Genomic DNA, 14,786 nt, shown 5'->3' on the forward strand with positions numbered 1-14,786 from the left:
GAAAATGTAACTTGCATATGATGTACGACGGAAGATCGGGCGTTTCCAGACAAAAGGCAATCGCAATAGGTCACTTGAGACTTGATTAATCCCAGGTTACCTAAAGATTGTTGAAATCTTCTTGGAATGTTTTCCATTTAGGAGTTCAAAACATACAAGTGTCTACAAAACGTTAACTTGTTTCGAGAAAATTTTCCTTTTCGATTGTTTCTAAAATAGCTTTTCAAAATGGTCGATAGAAAGACTGAAATTTTGTAAAGATATACTTTGCATCATTTTCTACATTTCTAATTGATATGTGCATACAAAAAGTTGCTTGTTTTTGACATAACTGGCTTTATACATTGTTTCTAAAAAAAAATAGATTTTTAAAATGGCCGCCTACGACGGTAATCACGTGATGATCACGTGATAAGTCACGCGACAGCTGAAGTGATCTCGTGGAATGCTCGGCTGCATTTGACTACGTAAATAGGGTTGGTTTTAGGCTTATATGAAATGTTCAGGATGAACATATGGGTCTAAAACATGTGGATAGTTTCTCTGTGAATGCATGTAAATTTCAACGACAATCAAACTGATTTTTTTACTGTCGTTTTCAAGGCAGGATTGAGACAGAACTACAGTGTACGTAAACCTACGCCAACAAAATTGCATATACTGGTGAAACAAATGTGTTTATATTTATAATATAAAATAGTCTAGAAAACCAAACATTCATATTTCGTTTTAAATAATTGCAGTAAACACGGGAACCATCAGTTAAAATCGTGCCAATAATTGCTGTCAAAATAAGAACTATATTAAGTTGCGGATGTATATCATTTGTATGACAGAAAAGAGAAGCTGTTAGCCGGAAACAAAAGTGTGACTAACAAAATGTACCCACCACGACTATAACGGCAGGTGCCAAAGGCATCCTGACGTTAATAACTACACTTTGATTTCAAGTGTAACCAAACAATCCTACAAAATTTCATTGGAATGCCTCCCATGGAGAGTTTGAAATACGTTTTACAATATGCCACCATGGCAACCATATTGGATTTCAAACTGACTTGAAAAATACAAACACTTGGTCAGGGCCTGATACCGAGCATTCCTATAAAGTTTCATCAGTCTTTTAGTCGTAAGATACACCACGCATGACGGACGAAGATGGATCACGACAATTCACTTAAGAATTCCGCTCAGTTTAAGATATACCACCAAACGTTGTTGTTAACATAAAATCACCCATCTACTTGCTCACTGCCTTCTTGTCATAAGGGTCTGAAACATGATACACCAACACTGAATGTTTCATTTTTGACATATCTTAATAGATCTAGTCTCATTCTGCCACATATCATTACTCTTTACTCTCAACAGATGAATAAAGTGAAGCAATCAACAAAAACACAAAGACATATAATTTCAAAGTGTTTTAATTCATCAAAACATTATTAATTTATCACAATTTCAAATATTTGCTGACCATTTTCATAAAAAGTCTTATGCGTGGCAGGTCAGAAGACGGAGTTGTCTCCCTTACACCGCCTTTCAATTTTGGTTTATTTTCTCGTTGCAATGCCTGCTGGCTAGATTTTTTTAATACAGTGAGGACAAATTACCAACTTCTTTTTGAGCAATAAATGAAAATGACATACAATGATATACAAAGATCTGACAATGAAGCAATTTTTACATGTTACATATATATATGAAAGATATTTATCATGTTATGAATGTGGTCACTACTATTCTAAGATAATAAAGCTTATTTTCTATAATTCAGATAAAAGGCACACCAGTCCTGTCCAAAATCTGTGATATTTTCACACAACGAGGAAAATTTTAAAAAAAATTCAATATTGAAAAGGCATTATAGACCTGTGTCTCTGTTAAGTTACCCTGTATAGAAAATGGTTTATTTAGGGGAAATGCTTACATTACATTATATAGAAAATGGTTTATTTAGGGGAAATGCTTACATTACATTATACTAAGACTTTAAAAATATAATAAAAATGAACACCAGCATAGCTTAACAAACAAAGACATAAAAAGAAAGAAAGCTATAACGATACTTTGACTAAAACAAGCAGTCAAAATAAGCCTTTTACACATTGAAAAATGAAAACTAAATATTTTATTCAGGCATCAACACAATACCTAACCCTGATTGTCACAGGAAATGTATTCTGCAAATGCATGGCAATGTTAACATTATGATGCATATTTGGCAAGATCATAAGGCAAACATATATAGCAAAAAAATTCACTCTCACCATATCTGGTTGAACATTGGTTAAACAGCTACATCAGACTGAGTTCATGTTAGGCTCTGAGAGTGTTAAGTAGGAAATGCATGCTGTATGTTGCAATAACAACATACACAATGTACCATTCAAGACCATTTGATCCCGTCAGTTCATCATAACCATTTGATTAAACGAAAAAAGTTATAACACAAGAATAATTGTACACATCTATACAAAGGTAATAACCAAATGAATCTTTCATTGTACCTAGGTGTACATTTATAAATTTTTGGAATTCAATTAAAATAGGAGTATAATACATAAAGTAGAATTTAAATCTTAACTAAAACATAAATAAACCAAGTAAGAATAAATCACATTCCTACCAGTCACATAGCACCGGGTACATAAAATATATTCCTTCCAGTCACATAGTACCAGGTACATGAAATATTGTTTACTGTTGGGTATTCATCAATCATGGACAAGAGTGAAATGAAGGGAATCACAATTGGTAACAGATAAATAAAGGGCAGGCAATTATGACCATTAGCCATCGATTAGCAATTAAAGAAAATGACATCTAAAGTACTGTATAAGTACTATTTCACAAAGTTACAGATTCCACCTAATAATATGCCAGCAAAATACTAGGTACGCTAACAAAAATATGGAGAGTGATCATTTAAAGGGAAAGAGTTTCTATATATTTAATCAGGAAAAAAAAATTATAGGAAAGAGTTACTATATGTAATTAGGTAAAAAAAACATTTACAGGGAAGAGTTCCTAAGTGGAATCAGGTGGGGAAAAAAATCAGGAAAGAGTTCCTATCTGTAATTACATATGTAGGTAAAAGAGATAAATATTTACCAGGTACAAGTAAGAGTTTCTATGTTTAACTACTAAACAACTAATATTAATATTATTAGGAACAGTCTTTCATTCAAACACTTACAAAAATACGGATGCGTTTACAAGATATCCAAAAAGATGTTCAGGATATAGGATAAGATTTGTGAACTAACTCCGTTCTTATAGTCATATGCCTCCGCCCCCACCGCCTTTTCAGTTACGACACCACCCTATAGTACCCTCATCCAAATCTCTCAAATTCACAAATAAAACTGGTTAAACCACGTACAATGATAATGGATATAATCAAGAGTACCTTAACACAAGGTAACTTATAAATGCTATACATAGAAATAAATGCTGGCTTTCTCTGAACACATTTTGAGATCATATCAATTTCATAAAATTATAAAATGATTAAAAAGAATTAAGAAGGCTCTCCTATTCCGACTACATTATCTACATAGGCCATCAGTATACACTAGCAATACTTACTGTATACTTTTTTATATTATGGTACGCTATGGTTTATTATTCTTAATGCTACCGACACCCTGTAATAATATTTAAAATGATAATTTTAGATCATGGCAATAATTGATAATGTAACAATTAATAACAAAACAATATATATAAATCACAGTACTGATTATAACACTTATGGTGATAGGTCAGATTGATGTGTGATTTTATCACTGCCTTCATCCCTATTATAAATTGAACACAATATTGTCCTTATCATTCTTTAACATCTCAGTATCACCAGTTAAACTGTTTCTGTCCTCAACTTAAACTCTGCAGGCGCTCCTTCAGATCAAAGTAATTCTCACACCGAAGCAGGGCATATTCCTAAAATAAATATTGTGCAATGAATATAATGTATATATTATATATTTTTTATCTTATGTTAACAATAAATATGTGGCCTATAAATGTAACAAGAGGCCCAGTGGGCCTGTGTCGCTCATCTGGTTGATTTGACCAAACATCATCATCATGTTCAATTCGTCAATAGCTTTATTTGTTGATGTCTAACAATGCTATAGATTGTTATGGGGTAGGGATCTCAACTGCTTCACTGACATAGCCCAGAAATGAAGTTCAGTCTCAACATGATTGAGTTTCAAGAAACTAAGTCCCTTGGGGTTGGGAAAGACCTTTGGACCTTTTAGTAAATCAGGATTGTGTTTATCTCAAAGCTTGATGCTCAGCGATGCTATGTATGGTCATGGGGTGGGGATCTGAACGCTTTCAAAGATATAACAAAGAAAGTAGGTCCCTAGATGTCGGAAAAGACACCAGGGCCCCTTTTTTACAAAGTGGTTGTGTTAATCGCTTGATGCCCAACAATACTATATATGGTTATGGGGTGAGGATTTCAATGGTTTCAAAGATATACCAAAGGAACCAAGTCTTAGGGGTGGGGAAAGACTTCTGGGTCTATTTTTACAAATGGACATGTTTATTTTTTGATGCCCAGCAATGCCATAATGATATATGGTTAGGGAGTGAGAATCTCAACAGATTAAAAAATACAAGAAGTCCTTTATAGCAAAATAGCCATATTGCTCAATTTTGCTCTACCCCTCAGGCCCCTGGGAGGGTCAGACCCCTCATTTGTATAAATTTGAATCCTAGCCACATAGAGATATTACCACTAAAATATGAATGTCATACATTGCTTAATGTCATACATTGCTTAATGTCATACATTGCTTAATGTCATACATTGCTTATAAGTTCCAGACAAAAAAAGTTGTTAATATCAATATTGCCTAATGGACCCTTTGATTTTGGCCCCGCCTCTATGGTCCCAGGAGAAGTCACACACTCTGTTTATACAAAATTTTATCAGCTTTGCCCAATAATGCTCCAGACTAAATTGCTCCAGACCAATTTTCATCAAAATCCATTTAGGCATTTTGGTCTAGTAGCAGGATTTAAAGGAAATGTTGACAAATGCTGGACGCTGCGCCATGGCATAAGCTCACCAGCCCTTCAGGCCAGGTGAGCTAATAATGAATTAATTTACTAATCCTAAAGCAGAAGTGAATAGAAATATAATCTTTTCACAATTACTAGTCATCATTTATTTTAAAATTAATTAAGACATAGGTAGAGGTTTAAACTCCTATATCTGGTACCTTTTCAAAACTACCAAGTAATGAATTTGATTATCTTTAACAACCACAAGATAATACCTCCCCACATAAACTCTACCCCTGAAAATCACTCACCAGATATCCAAACTGTATCTCCGACATATCTCTCTGTATGACAGACCAGAGAGCCCAAAAGAAGTGTGAGGCAAGGGCAAAGGTATTGGCTTCACGGTACATTTTCTGTAGGTACTCCTCCGTGGGTTCCACCTCAGACTGCTGGGACAGGTAGTGACGGAAAAAAGTGTACTGCAAAGAAGACACGATAGGTCAGTTGTTCAGAATTTACTAGTTAAAGCTACTTGGTATTCAGAATGTTCTCTTCAGATGATCTTTTTTTTATTGAATTTCAATCAAACATTCAGATGATCTTTTTTACTGAATTTCAATCAAACACATTAAAAATTGATTGAGATGACAACTTAGGAACATGAACATACACAATACACAATGTTACCTCAGAGAAAATCAAACATTTCAATTAGTTTGTGGTTTATTGCCTACCAGCTGACTGCACCTATTGCTAGGTTTAGTCAACCATAAAAATATCTACATCTGATCAGGCAATTTATATGTCTGACAAAAGTTGTTACAAGTACATAATGTACTGAGACTTGAACCACAAATTGAAGCGCTGGCCAAACAGCATACAGTACTAGTCTGAACAGTTTTTGGTCCTTTTAAAGAAGACATTTGAGCATTTTAGTACCTGAACCACGACCTTGAGTATTTATTTGACTCCATCCCTACTCCCAAAAAATCCAATTACTTAAATTAAACTGGTTCAAATAATATGAAATCCATCAAACATGGTTGTTTGATCACTTGAAATACTTTTTCTGGCCTCTTTAGATAACGATAGTGTGACCTTATTCCCGATCCATAACTACTTTTTCTTTCCCCTTTAGATAAAGATGTTGTGACCTTATTACATAACTACTTTTTTTTTCCCCTTTAGATAACGATAGTATGACCTTATTACATAACTACAATAATGTACTTTTTCTTGCCCCTTTAGATAAGGATGTTGTGACCTTATTACATAACTACTTTTTCTTGCCCCTTTAGATAAGGATGTTGTGACCTTATTACATAACTACTTTTTCTTGCCCCTTTAGATAAGGATGTTGTGACCGTATTCCAGAACTACTTTTTCTTGCCCCTTTAGATAACGATAGTGTGACCTTATTACATAACTACTTTTTCTTTCCCCTTTAGATAACGATAGTATGACCTTATTACATAACTACTTTTTCTTTCCCGTTTAGATAATGATAGTGTGATGTTATTGCTGAACTATTTTTTCTAGTCTCTTGAGATAAGGAGACTGTGACTTCATTACTGAACTGCTTTTTCTAGCCTCTTTAGATAATTATGTTGTGACCGTATTCCAGAACTACTTTTTCTGGTCTCTTTAGATAAGGATGTTGTGATGTTATTACTGTAACAGAACTAATTTTTCTGGCCTCTTTAAATAAGGAAGGTGTGACCTTATCACTGAACTTCTTTTTCTGGCCTCTTAGAATAAGGAAGGAGTGACCTTATTCCTGAACATTCTATACAAATAATCAATTACCTGTTGATCCCTCGAAGGAAAGTTTTCCTTTGCGTATGAGAAGAACGGATAATCTGGATGAGTGTAGTCATAGCACCATTCACAGAAGTGATTGCCAAAGTCAAACCCTCTGTAAAAAAATAAAGTCATCTTAGTATAACTATAAGGATCAATATACATATTTCAAATGACTAATTACTGTTACATGTAATTGTTATAAAAGTCCAATATGGCATCAATAAATGAATTGTTCACAACTGTTCTTGTTGTTTTGTTTTTCACTGTAGAACTACACATTTAAAAATCTTAAAATTACACACAATACTTAATTGTACTACAGGGTATTTAGAATCTTTGCAGTACACTTAATGATATTAAGAATTTTAAAGACCCACTTAATTTGAACACTGAATGTACAGATAAAGATTTCTTGTAGGAATGAGCATGCAGAATGCCTGACAGATCACCCACCGCATTCAAGAAATCAATAATTTCATTTTAATGAATTCAGGATAATCACTTATTTTAGTAGGCAGTATCAGAAGTTCAATAAAAATAATTACCTATACCCCAGGAAAAACTTTAAGAGACAGCTAATGCAGAAAATCAGACCCCAAAATTTGTTTTCATTGATCTAGGTCAAATGTCAAAATAAAGGTCAGAGTGACATACTTTTGATACATGGCACACAGCCTCACCTAGGTTTGAACCCATGCCCCAAGTATGAAGCTCCAGTAACTAGTAGTATAGGAGATGGAGACCTGCATGACAAGATAAAGTGGAGAAAAAACGAAGGAAGGACGGATGGACACAATGCAATCAAAAGCCCCCTCCACCCCAGCTCACCCACCCTACCCCAGGTAGAGGTAAAATGTATATGTCCCCTGTAATAGTATAATCACATGTAAATTAAATGCCATAGGACAACAATAATGTACTCTACGGTATAACTCTCAGCCCTTTAACTTTGAAGTACTATGTGACAGGCATACATAAGCAGAAATTATAACTTTGTAAACATGACATGGTCCTATGATCGAATATAATATTAGGGGGATATTACAGGTCCATGCAGACAGGAAAGATCAGTGGTGCACATAATTATTCTTGTTAGTGACTAGTTTCACCACGCTCCAGTACATACACATACATACCACATTCTACATAATCAGCGCACTTACAAAAATCCCAAGTGTAGGCCTGGATGCACATAAGTTTCCATATTAGAGATTGGGGTTGGAGATTTTTTGATCTATTTATTTATTTATTTTTAGAAAAAGTGTCTTTTGTGTGCTGGTCATAAGGTAAATATTAACCAGGAAATGTTAGGGTATCTTTTTCTGAACTTCTGTCAAACATCATTCAACTAAATATTTAGTCCAGCTGTGAGTTAATTTCTGAATAAGGAACTAATCTTTCATGCCATATGTGATATATATATATAGTTTCCAATACAATTCTTCTAAATCCATAAAGCAATATTCCTTTGATATTTGTTAGATCATACATGATGCTTCACAGATGTGACACTCCCAATCAGTTACCTGAAGTTATAACTACAATACCCCCAATCAGTTACCTGAAGTTATAACTACAATACTCCCAATCAGTTACCTGAAGTTATAACTACAATACTCCCAATCAGTTACCTGAAGTTATAACTACAATACTCCCAATCAGTTACCTGAAGTTATAACTACAATACTCCCAATCAGTTACCTGAAGTTATAACTACAATACTCCCAATCAGTTACCTGAAGTTATAACTACAATACCCCCAATCAGTTACCTGAAGTTATAACTACAATACCCCGGCCCAGTCAGTTACCTGAAGTTATAACTACAATACCCCCAATCAGTTACCTGAAGTTATAACTACAATACTCCCAATCAGTTACCTGAAGTTATAACTACAATACTCCCAATCAGTTACCTGAAGTTATAACTACAATACTCCCAATCAGTTACCTGAAGTTATAACTACAATACCCCCAATCAGTTACCTGAAGTTATAACTACAATACCCCCAATCAGTTACCTGAAGTTATAACTACAATACTCCCAATAAGTTACCTGAAGTTATAACTACAATACTCCCAATCAGTTACCTGAAGTTATAACTACAATACCTCCCAATAAGTTACCTGAAGTTATAACTACAATACCCCGGCCCAGTCAGTTACCTGAAGTTATAACTACAATACTCCCAGTCGATAAATGTCATCTTCCTCTCTGGATTATCACAGCCTTCAAGGTAAAGGATATTACCTGCAAACAATCATATTCATTTAACATTCAAAAGATATTTTTCCCATCTTTAAAATTATTAATATGTAAAGTTATATTACACAATAGTTTTATATAATGTTTAGATATATATCTAGCATTCATTTGCTTATCTTATAATTATCTTCAAAACTTCATGTTTTGATCTATCACTTCATAAACAAGCAATGAATTAAAAACATATTACATACAAACAAAATTAATTAAATTACAATCATATATATACACCTTCATTTCAAATTCCATTGGTAAAATCTTACCTTCTTGCAAATCATTGTGAGAAAATACCACTGGAGAGTCAACAGTTCTTAGAATGTCTCTGGAAAGAAAGAAAGACAATTAAGTTTGTTTTCTTTCCAGGCCACAGCAGAACTTGTTATTACATAAATATATTTCACATCTGAAACAATGAAAATTTGATTCTAAGGCTTGACACTTCCAAATTACTTTACAAATGAGTTTGTAATACATTTCATAATAATTTTCACATACAAAAATAAAAGCGTTGACAAATTCAGTAACAATTCCAAATTATCTCCCCTAGACTGAGATTATACATACGAGTGTATATTGTATCACAATGGAATGATGTCCATATCTATGTAGATATGTATTACTTTATGGCTAAGTGAGAAATTCTATTTTGACCTGATACCTGATTTATAACAATATATATTTTACATGTGCTAGTTAATTACAATAAGGTATAAATTCCAAGAATAAGTATTATGGTATCACTTTACCACAGATGGACAGAAAACCAATCCATGGATTACATGACAAATATTATCCTAAAAACAACCTAAATTTTCAAAAGCATCACAAGCAATGTTAACTTTTACTGCTCTAGATGTGTCCTCTGAAACTGTTAACATGTACTAGTACTATCATTTAAATGTTTATTTCAACTGATTAGGCAAACCTACACACAGAAGAAATTGCCCGTCTTTTCCATTCTTATGTAAAATCTGTAGGGGTCACTACTCCAGGTTCAAGCTATTTATCGATAGCCTGCATTTATCTCTACAAACTGCCCTTCTGTGCTTAATTAAGCATCTAGTAATTACATGTCCTTCATTTTTTTACAGCTAACCTTTTGTGCACACAAGTACGTATACTGAGCGGTTAACATACAGGGTCATCTGTGAACTTGGGAAAGCTGATTTCTATTATAGGACAACAAGGAATACTCTTAAATGGATGATCCATACAAAGGCTGATCTACTGCTCGAATAAAGTAATTGAGTCTCAGTAACTGTTGAAACAGTTGGAACATCCCAGAGCATTCTTAATACACCTTCACAATCTACATATTGTAAGTCAAAGTCCAAAGATTATAAGTTTCCTGTTCAGGCCATTTTCCTTTCTGACCAGTCGCAAATTCCAACAGGCACAAATAGGGACGGAGAGATCCTACACTCCTTCTAATACTTCTCAAAAAATAGTAAAATTTAACAAACTTCAACTGTCAAAATACAAAATGTCTAGACTGCCGGGCATTTGTTGTGACAATCAGTTACAAAATTGAATTGGCATGATAACAGTAATGAAGGGGAACCCACACATCAAGTATTAGAAATATCCTGTCAGTACTTCACAAGCATCAGTGATAGCAAACTTCAACTGTCAGAATACAAAATGGATGCTTGTCGTTTATTCAATCAGACTCTCAATTGAAAAGGCACATATATAGGGACCAAGGTGAACCTATATACCAAATTTCCAAATACGTCCTTCCTGTACTTCTCAAGATATAGCATAAACAAGAACTGTTTATGGACAGACAGACGAAGGACTTGGACAGACAGACGAAGGACTTGGACAGACAGACGAAGGACCATGTACAATGCAAAGGGCAATCTAAAGAGCTCGTCATGATCTGAGGATGGTGGGCTAAAATTACAACATCTACTGAGTCTAGCTAGCTGTTACTAATGATTCCTACTCTTAGTCTCTCTGAGCTCCCTACACCTTAATCACTGCTACATACGATGGTATCCAGCAGCCAAGGGATGTACAAAATGTAGTCGGGATAACAGTGTTGGCTCTACTCTTAGATAAATTTAATTAAAATTAGTGACAAAGTCGATATTTTTTTCGAAATGATTATGTACCCTATGATTATTAATAGTATATAATAATTTAATGTATAACATAGGAAACAAACAGGAAATGTTGGGTTGTTGTATCAGGAAGCAGATTTATATACACATGAATATATTTAGAAACATCCACCCACATTAATGTCATATATATAGTATATTTTAATTAATCATTAGTCATTAATCACTTCTGTTGGCCTGAATGGAAATTAAAGCTGAAACATAACCACACCTCATGATGAAAAGCAAGTCCACTATCTACTGTACCAATCTCACAACCGAATCTAAACATAATCTACATAATAAACTAGCATCCCTGCCCTTATAAGCTGCCACCCCCAACTTGTTTTCAAGGTTAACAAGGATGAGTGTGTTCATTAAACATATCAAATGTTCCTTACCTCACTGATCTGCTAATATCATCTTCAGTCTTTTAACCAAAGAAACTGAATTTTTTCACTACATAAAGATACATCAATAAAAAAACAAGATTTGTCAGAAAAAACTTAAACATATATAGGCTGATATATAGGTGGTCGATAAGGTTGAAAATCAGAATAAGTATTCTAACAGTAGGTCAAAGGTCATGGTGAAGGTCAGGTCTGTAAATGTAGTACCAATGGAAATGTCGTGACACAAGGAACACTCTTGTCAAATAAAGAATGAAGTGTAGTAAGGGGCGATAACTCGGAACGTAATGATAGTATGAGCTAATTCGCGATTTTTGCCGGCTATTGTAGCGATTTGGGGGTGGAAAAAATGACACAAACAATTTTGATGGGGGTTTGAACCATTGTAAAAGCCGGCTTGATCTAGGTCTGGGTGTATCTGGTATCCCTGTGGAAATTCGTATTTATGAGATATTTTGGGTCAAACATGCCAAAATCGTCATTTTGACTAAGAGGTTCTGTTTAAATCGCCCTCAAAATTCCAAAAAAAATCCAGAAACATATGAGACACATGTATATAGATAAATGTTTCCTGAAGAAAATGGTATGTTTAGTTCAAATAAAGTACAGAAAAGGTACCCTGAAAAATTTCCAAGTCCAGAAAAGTACAAAAAAAGTACTCTGAGAAATTTCAGAGTCCAGAAAAGTACAAAAAAAGTATACTTTTTTGGTACTTTTTCAAAAAAGTAGGAATTAGTGTATACTTAAAGTAGCATAAAAGTATACTTTAGTGTGCTTTATTTCGGTATGGGTGCAGTCGAAACTCAACGCCTATGTATCTACATGTATATATAATTGTCCGACACCCATCTTCGGCAACACAAAAACTTAAACAAAGCTATGCTTACAAGGTCAAATACGGTATTTACACCAAATTTAGTGATGGAAATTAGTTTTAAAATCATGACACATGATTGATCAAAATGAAATACCACAGTAATGTTTGACAACAAAATTTCCACACAGACCTATAACTTACAGCTGTGTGTATAATGTATCAACCATACAGCTTCACCTCAAACACATTCCATCTGTTTCAATCATTCATCTCTGTCATCAAAAACTTGTAGAACAAAAACTCTGTAATCATTATGTAATCAAACTAGGTTTTAGCTATTTTCAGAGCTATTTAGATTGAAACTTTCCTGTCTGTGTAGTTCAAGTTGACATATTTTGTCTGTGTTTTTGTATAAGTCTGTGTAAGCTGACAGATATTTTTCTCTGTGTTAAGTTTAAGCTGACAGATATTTTTGTCTGTGTTAAGTTTAAGCTGACAGATATTTTTGTCTGTGTTAAGTTTAAGCTGACAGATATTTTTCTCTGTGTTAAGTTTAAGCTGACAGATATTTTTCTCTGTGTTAAGTTTAAGCTGAAAGATTCCTTAACTAAAGTGAACAGTACTGTAACCACTCCTGAGTTAAATTATGCAAGAACGATTCTCTACTTGTACCCACTATAATTTTTATCAATATTTCCAATTTACATAAAAACCTCAGAATTGCATAGGACATATTCAACATGGGTTTTTAACCTGAGAGCTTAAAAGTATTGGATCTCTAATATACCAGTACAATAAAAGGATTTCATCATTAAATCTTCTAAGTTTACTCCATGTTCACAGATGTTATCCTGCTAGAAAGTGTACATCTATGGGATGTACTGTATATATATATACATATGTATATAATGTTATATCAGTCTGTGTAAGTGAGGACCATTACTTAGCTATGATTGCAGCCTACATTACTGACTGGTACTTATTATATGCCGAAGTCTATCTTCAAAGTGAATCATGAGTGATTACACAGCACAATATGTATATGTGTTGCAAAAGTCAAGTGCTGGCTTGCTTACTCAATAGAGGAAAACATGGCTATCAGACACTAGAAGGTCCTCAGTCACAAAATTGGGTTATAATGATGATTACACATCTTAGTGCATAACGATCAAGTGAAGGATGTATGATAGATAAAGGCCATTTTATAGTAACCAGAATAGAACCGAGTCACAACTGGCTTAAGAAAAATGTGTGGGATATGATATTTTTTTTATCACATCAATTTTATTTGTCATGGGGTAATGCCATCCACCTAGGGGATCACAAATGGGGACAGGAGTCTATATAGACAACAGTCAGGGTCATATGGGGACATGAGTCTATATAGACAACAGTCAGGGTCATATGGAGACAGGTGTCTATATAGACAACAGTCAGGATCATATGGGGACAGGTGTATATATAGACAACAGTCAGGGTCATATGGGGACAGGTGTCTATATAGACAACAGTCAGGATCTTATGGGGACAGGTGTCTATATAGACAACAGTCAGGGTCATATGGGGACAGGAGTCTATATAGACAATAGTCAGGGTCATATGGGGACAGGTGTCTATATAGACAACAGTCAGGGTCATATGGGGACAGGAGTCTATATAGACAACAGTCAGGATCTTATGTGGACAGGTGTCTATATAGACAACAGTCAGGGTCATATGGGGACACGAGTCTATATAAACAACAGTCAGGGTCATATGGAGACAGGTGTCTATATAGACAACAGTCAGGATCATATGGGGACATGAGTCTATATAGACAACAGTCAGGATCATATGGAGACAGGAGTCTATATAGACAACAGTCAGGGTCATATGGGGACAGGAGTCTATATAAACAACAGTCAGGGTCATATGGAGACAGGAGTCTATATAGACAACAGTCAGGGTCAAATGGGGACAGGAGTCTATAAAGACAACAGTCAGGGTCATATGGAGATAGGTGTCTATATAGACAACACTGAACAGTCAGGGTCATATGGAGATAGGTGTCTATATAGACAACAGTCAGGGTCATATGGGGACAGGAGTCTATATAGACAACAGCCAGGGTCACATGGGGACAAGAGTCTATATAGACAACAGTCAGGGTCATATGGGGACAAAGAGTCTATATAGACAACAATCAGGGTCATATGGGGACAGGAGTCTATATAAACAACAATCAGGGTCATATGGAGACAGGAGTCTATATAGACAACAGTCAGGGTCATATGGGGACAGGAGTCTATATAGACAACAGTCAGGGTCATATGGGGACAGGAGTCTATATAGACAACAGTCAGGGTCAAATGGGGACAGGAG

At 34.6% G+C, this 14,786-nt stretch overlaps 1 protein-coding gene across 1 annotated transcript in view; it reads right to left on the reverse strand.

Moving 5' to 3' along the window:
• Window positions 1-1,411: 1,411 nt before the first annotated feature.
• Window positions 1,412-14,786, reverse strand: part of LOC117335570 (choline/ethanolamine kinase-like) — a 33,611-nt gene continuing 20,236 nt past the window's right edge. Inside the window, exons 5-9 of the mRNA XM_033895650.1 lie at window positions 9,357-9,415; window positions 8,994-9,078; window positions 6,832-6,940; window positions 5,334-5,504; window positions 1,412-3,945 (exon numbers count right to left, since the gene is read on the reverse strand). Of these exons, the coding sequence (XP_033751541.1) occupies window positions 3,880-3,945; window positions 5,334-5,504; window positions 6,832-6,940; window positions 8,994-9,078; window positions 9,357-9,415 (490 nt within the window). The 3' untranslated portion in view covers window positions 1,412-3,879. The remainder of the gene's footprint in view (window positions 3,946-5,333; window positions 5,505-6,831; window positions 6,941-8,993; window positions 9,079-9,356; window positions 9,416-14,786) is intronic.

The sequence above is a fragment of the Pecten maximus genome, chromosome 10, assembly GCF_902652985.1.
Source record: "Pecten maximus chromosome 10, xPecMax1.1, whole genome shotgun sequence".
Classification (NCBI taxonomy): Eukaryota; Metazoa; Mollusca; class Bivalvia; order Pectinida; family Pectinidae; genus Pecten; species Pecten maximus.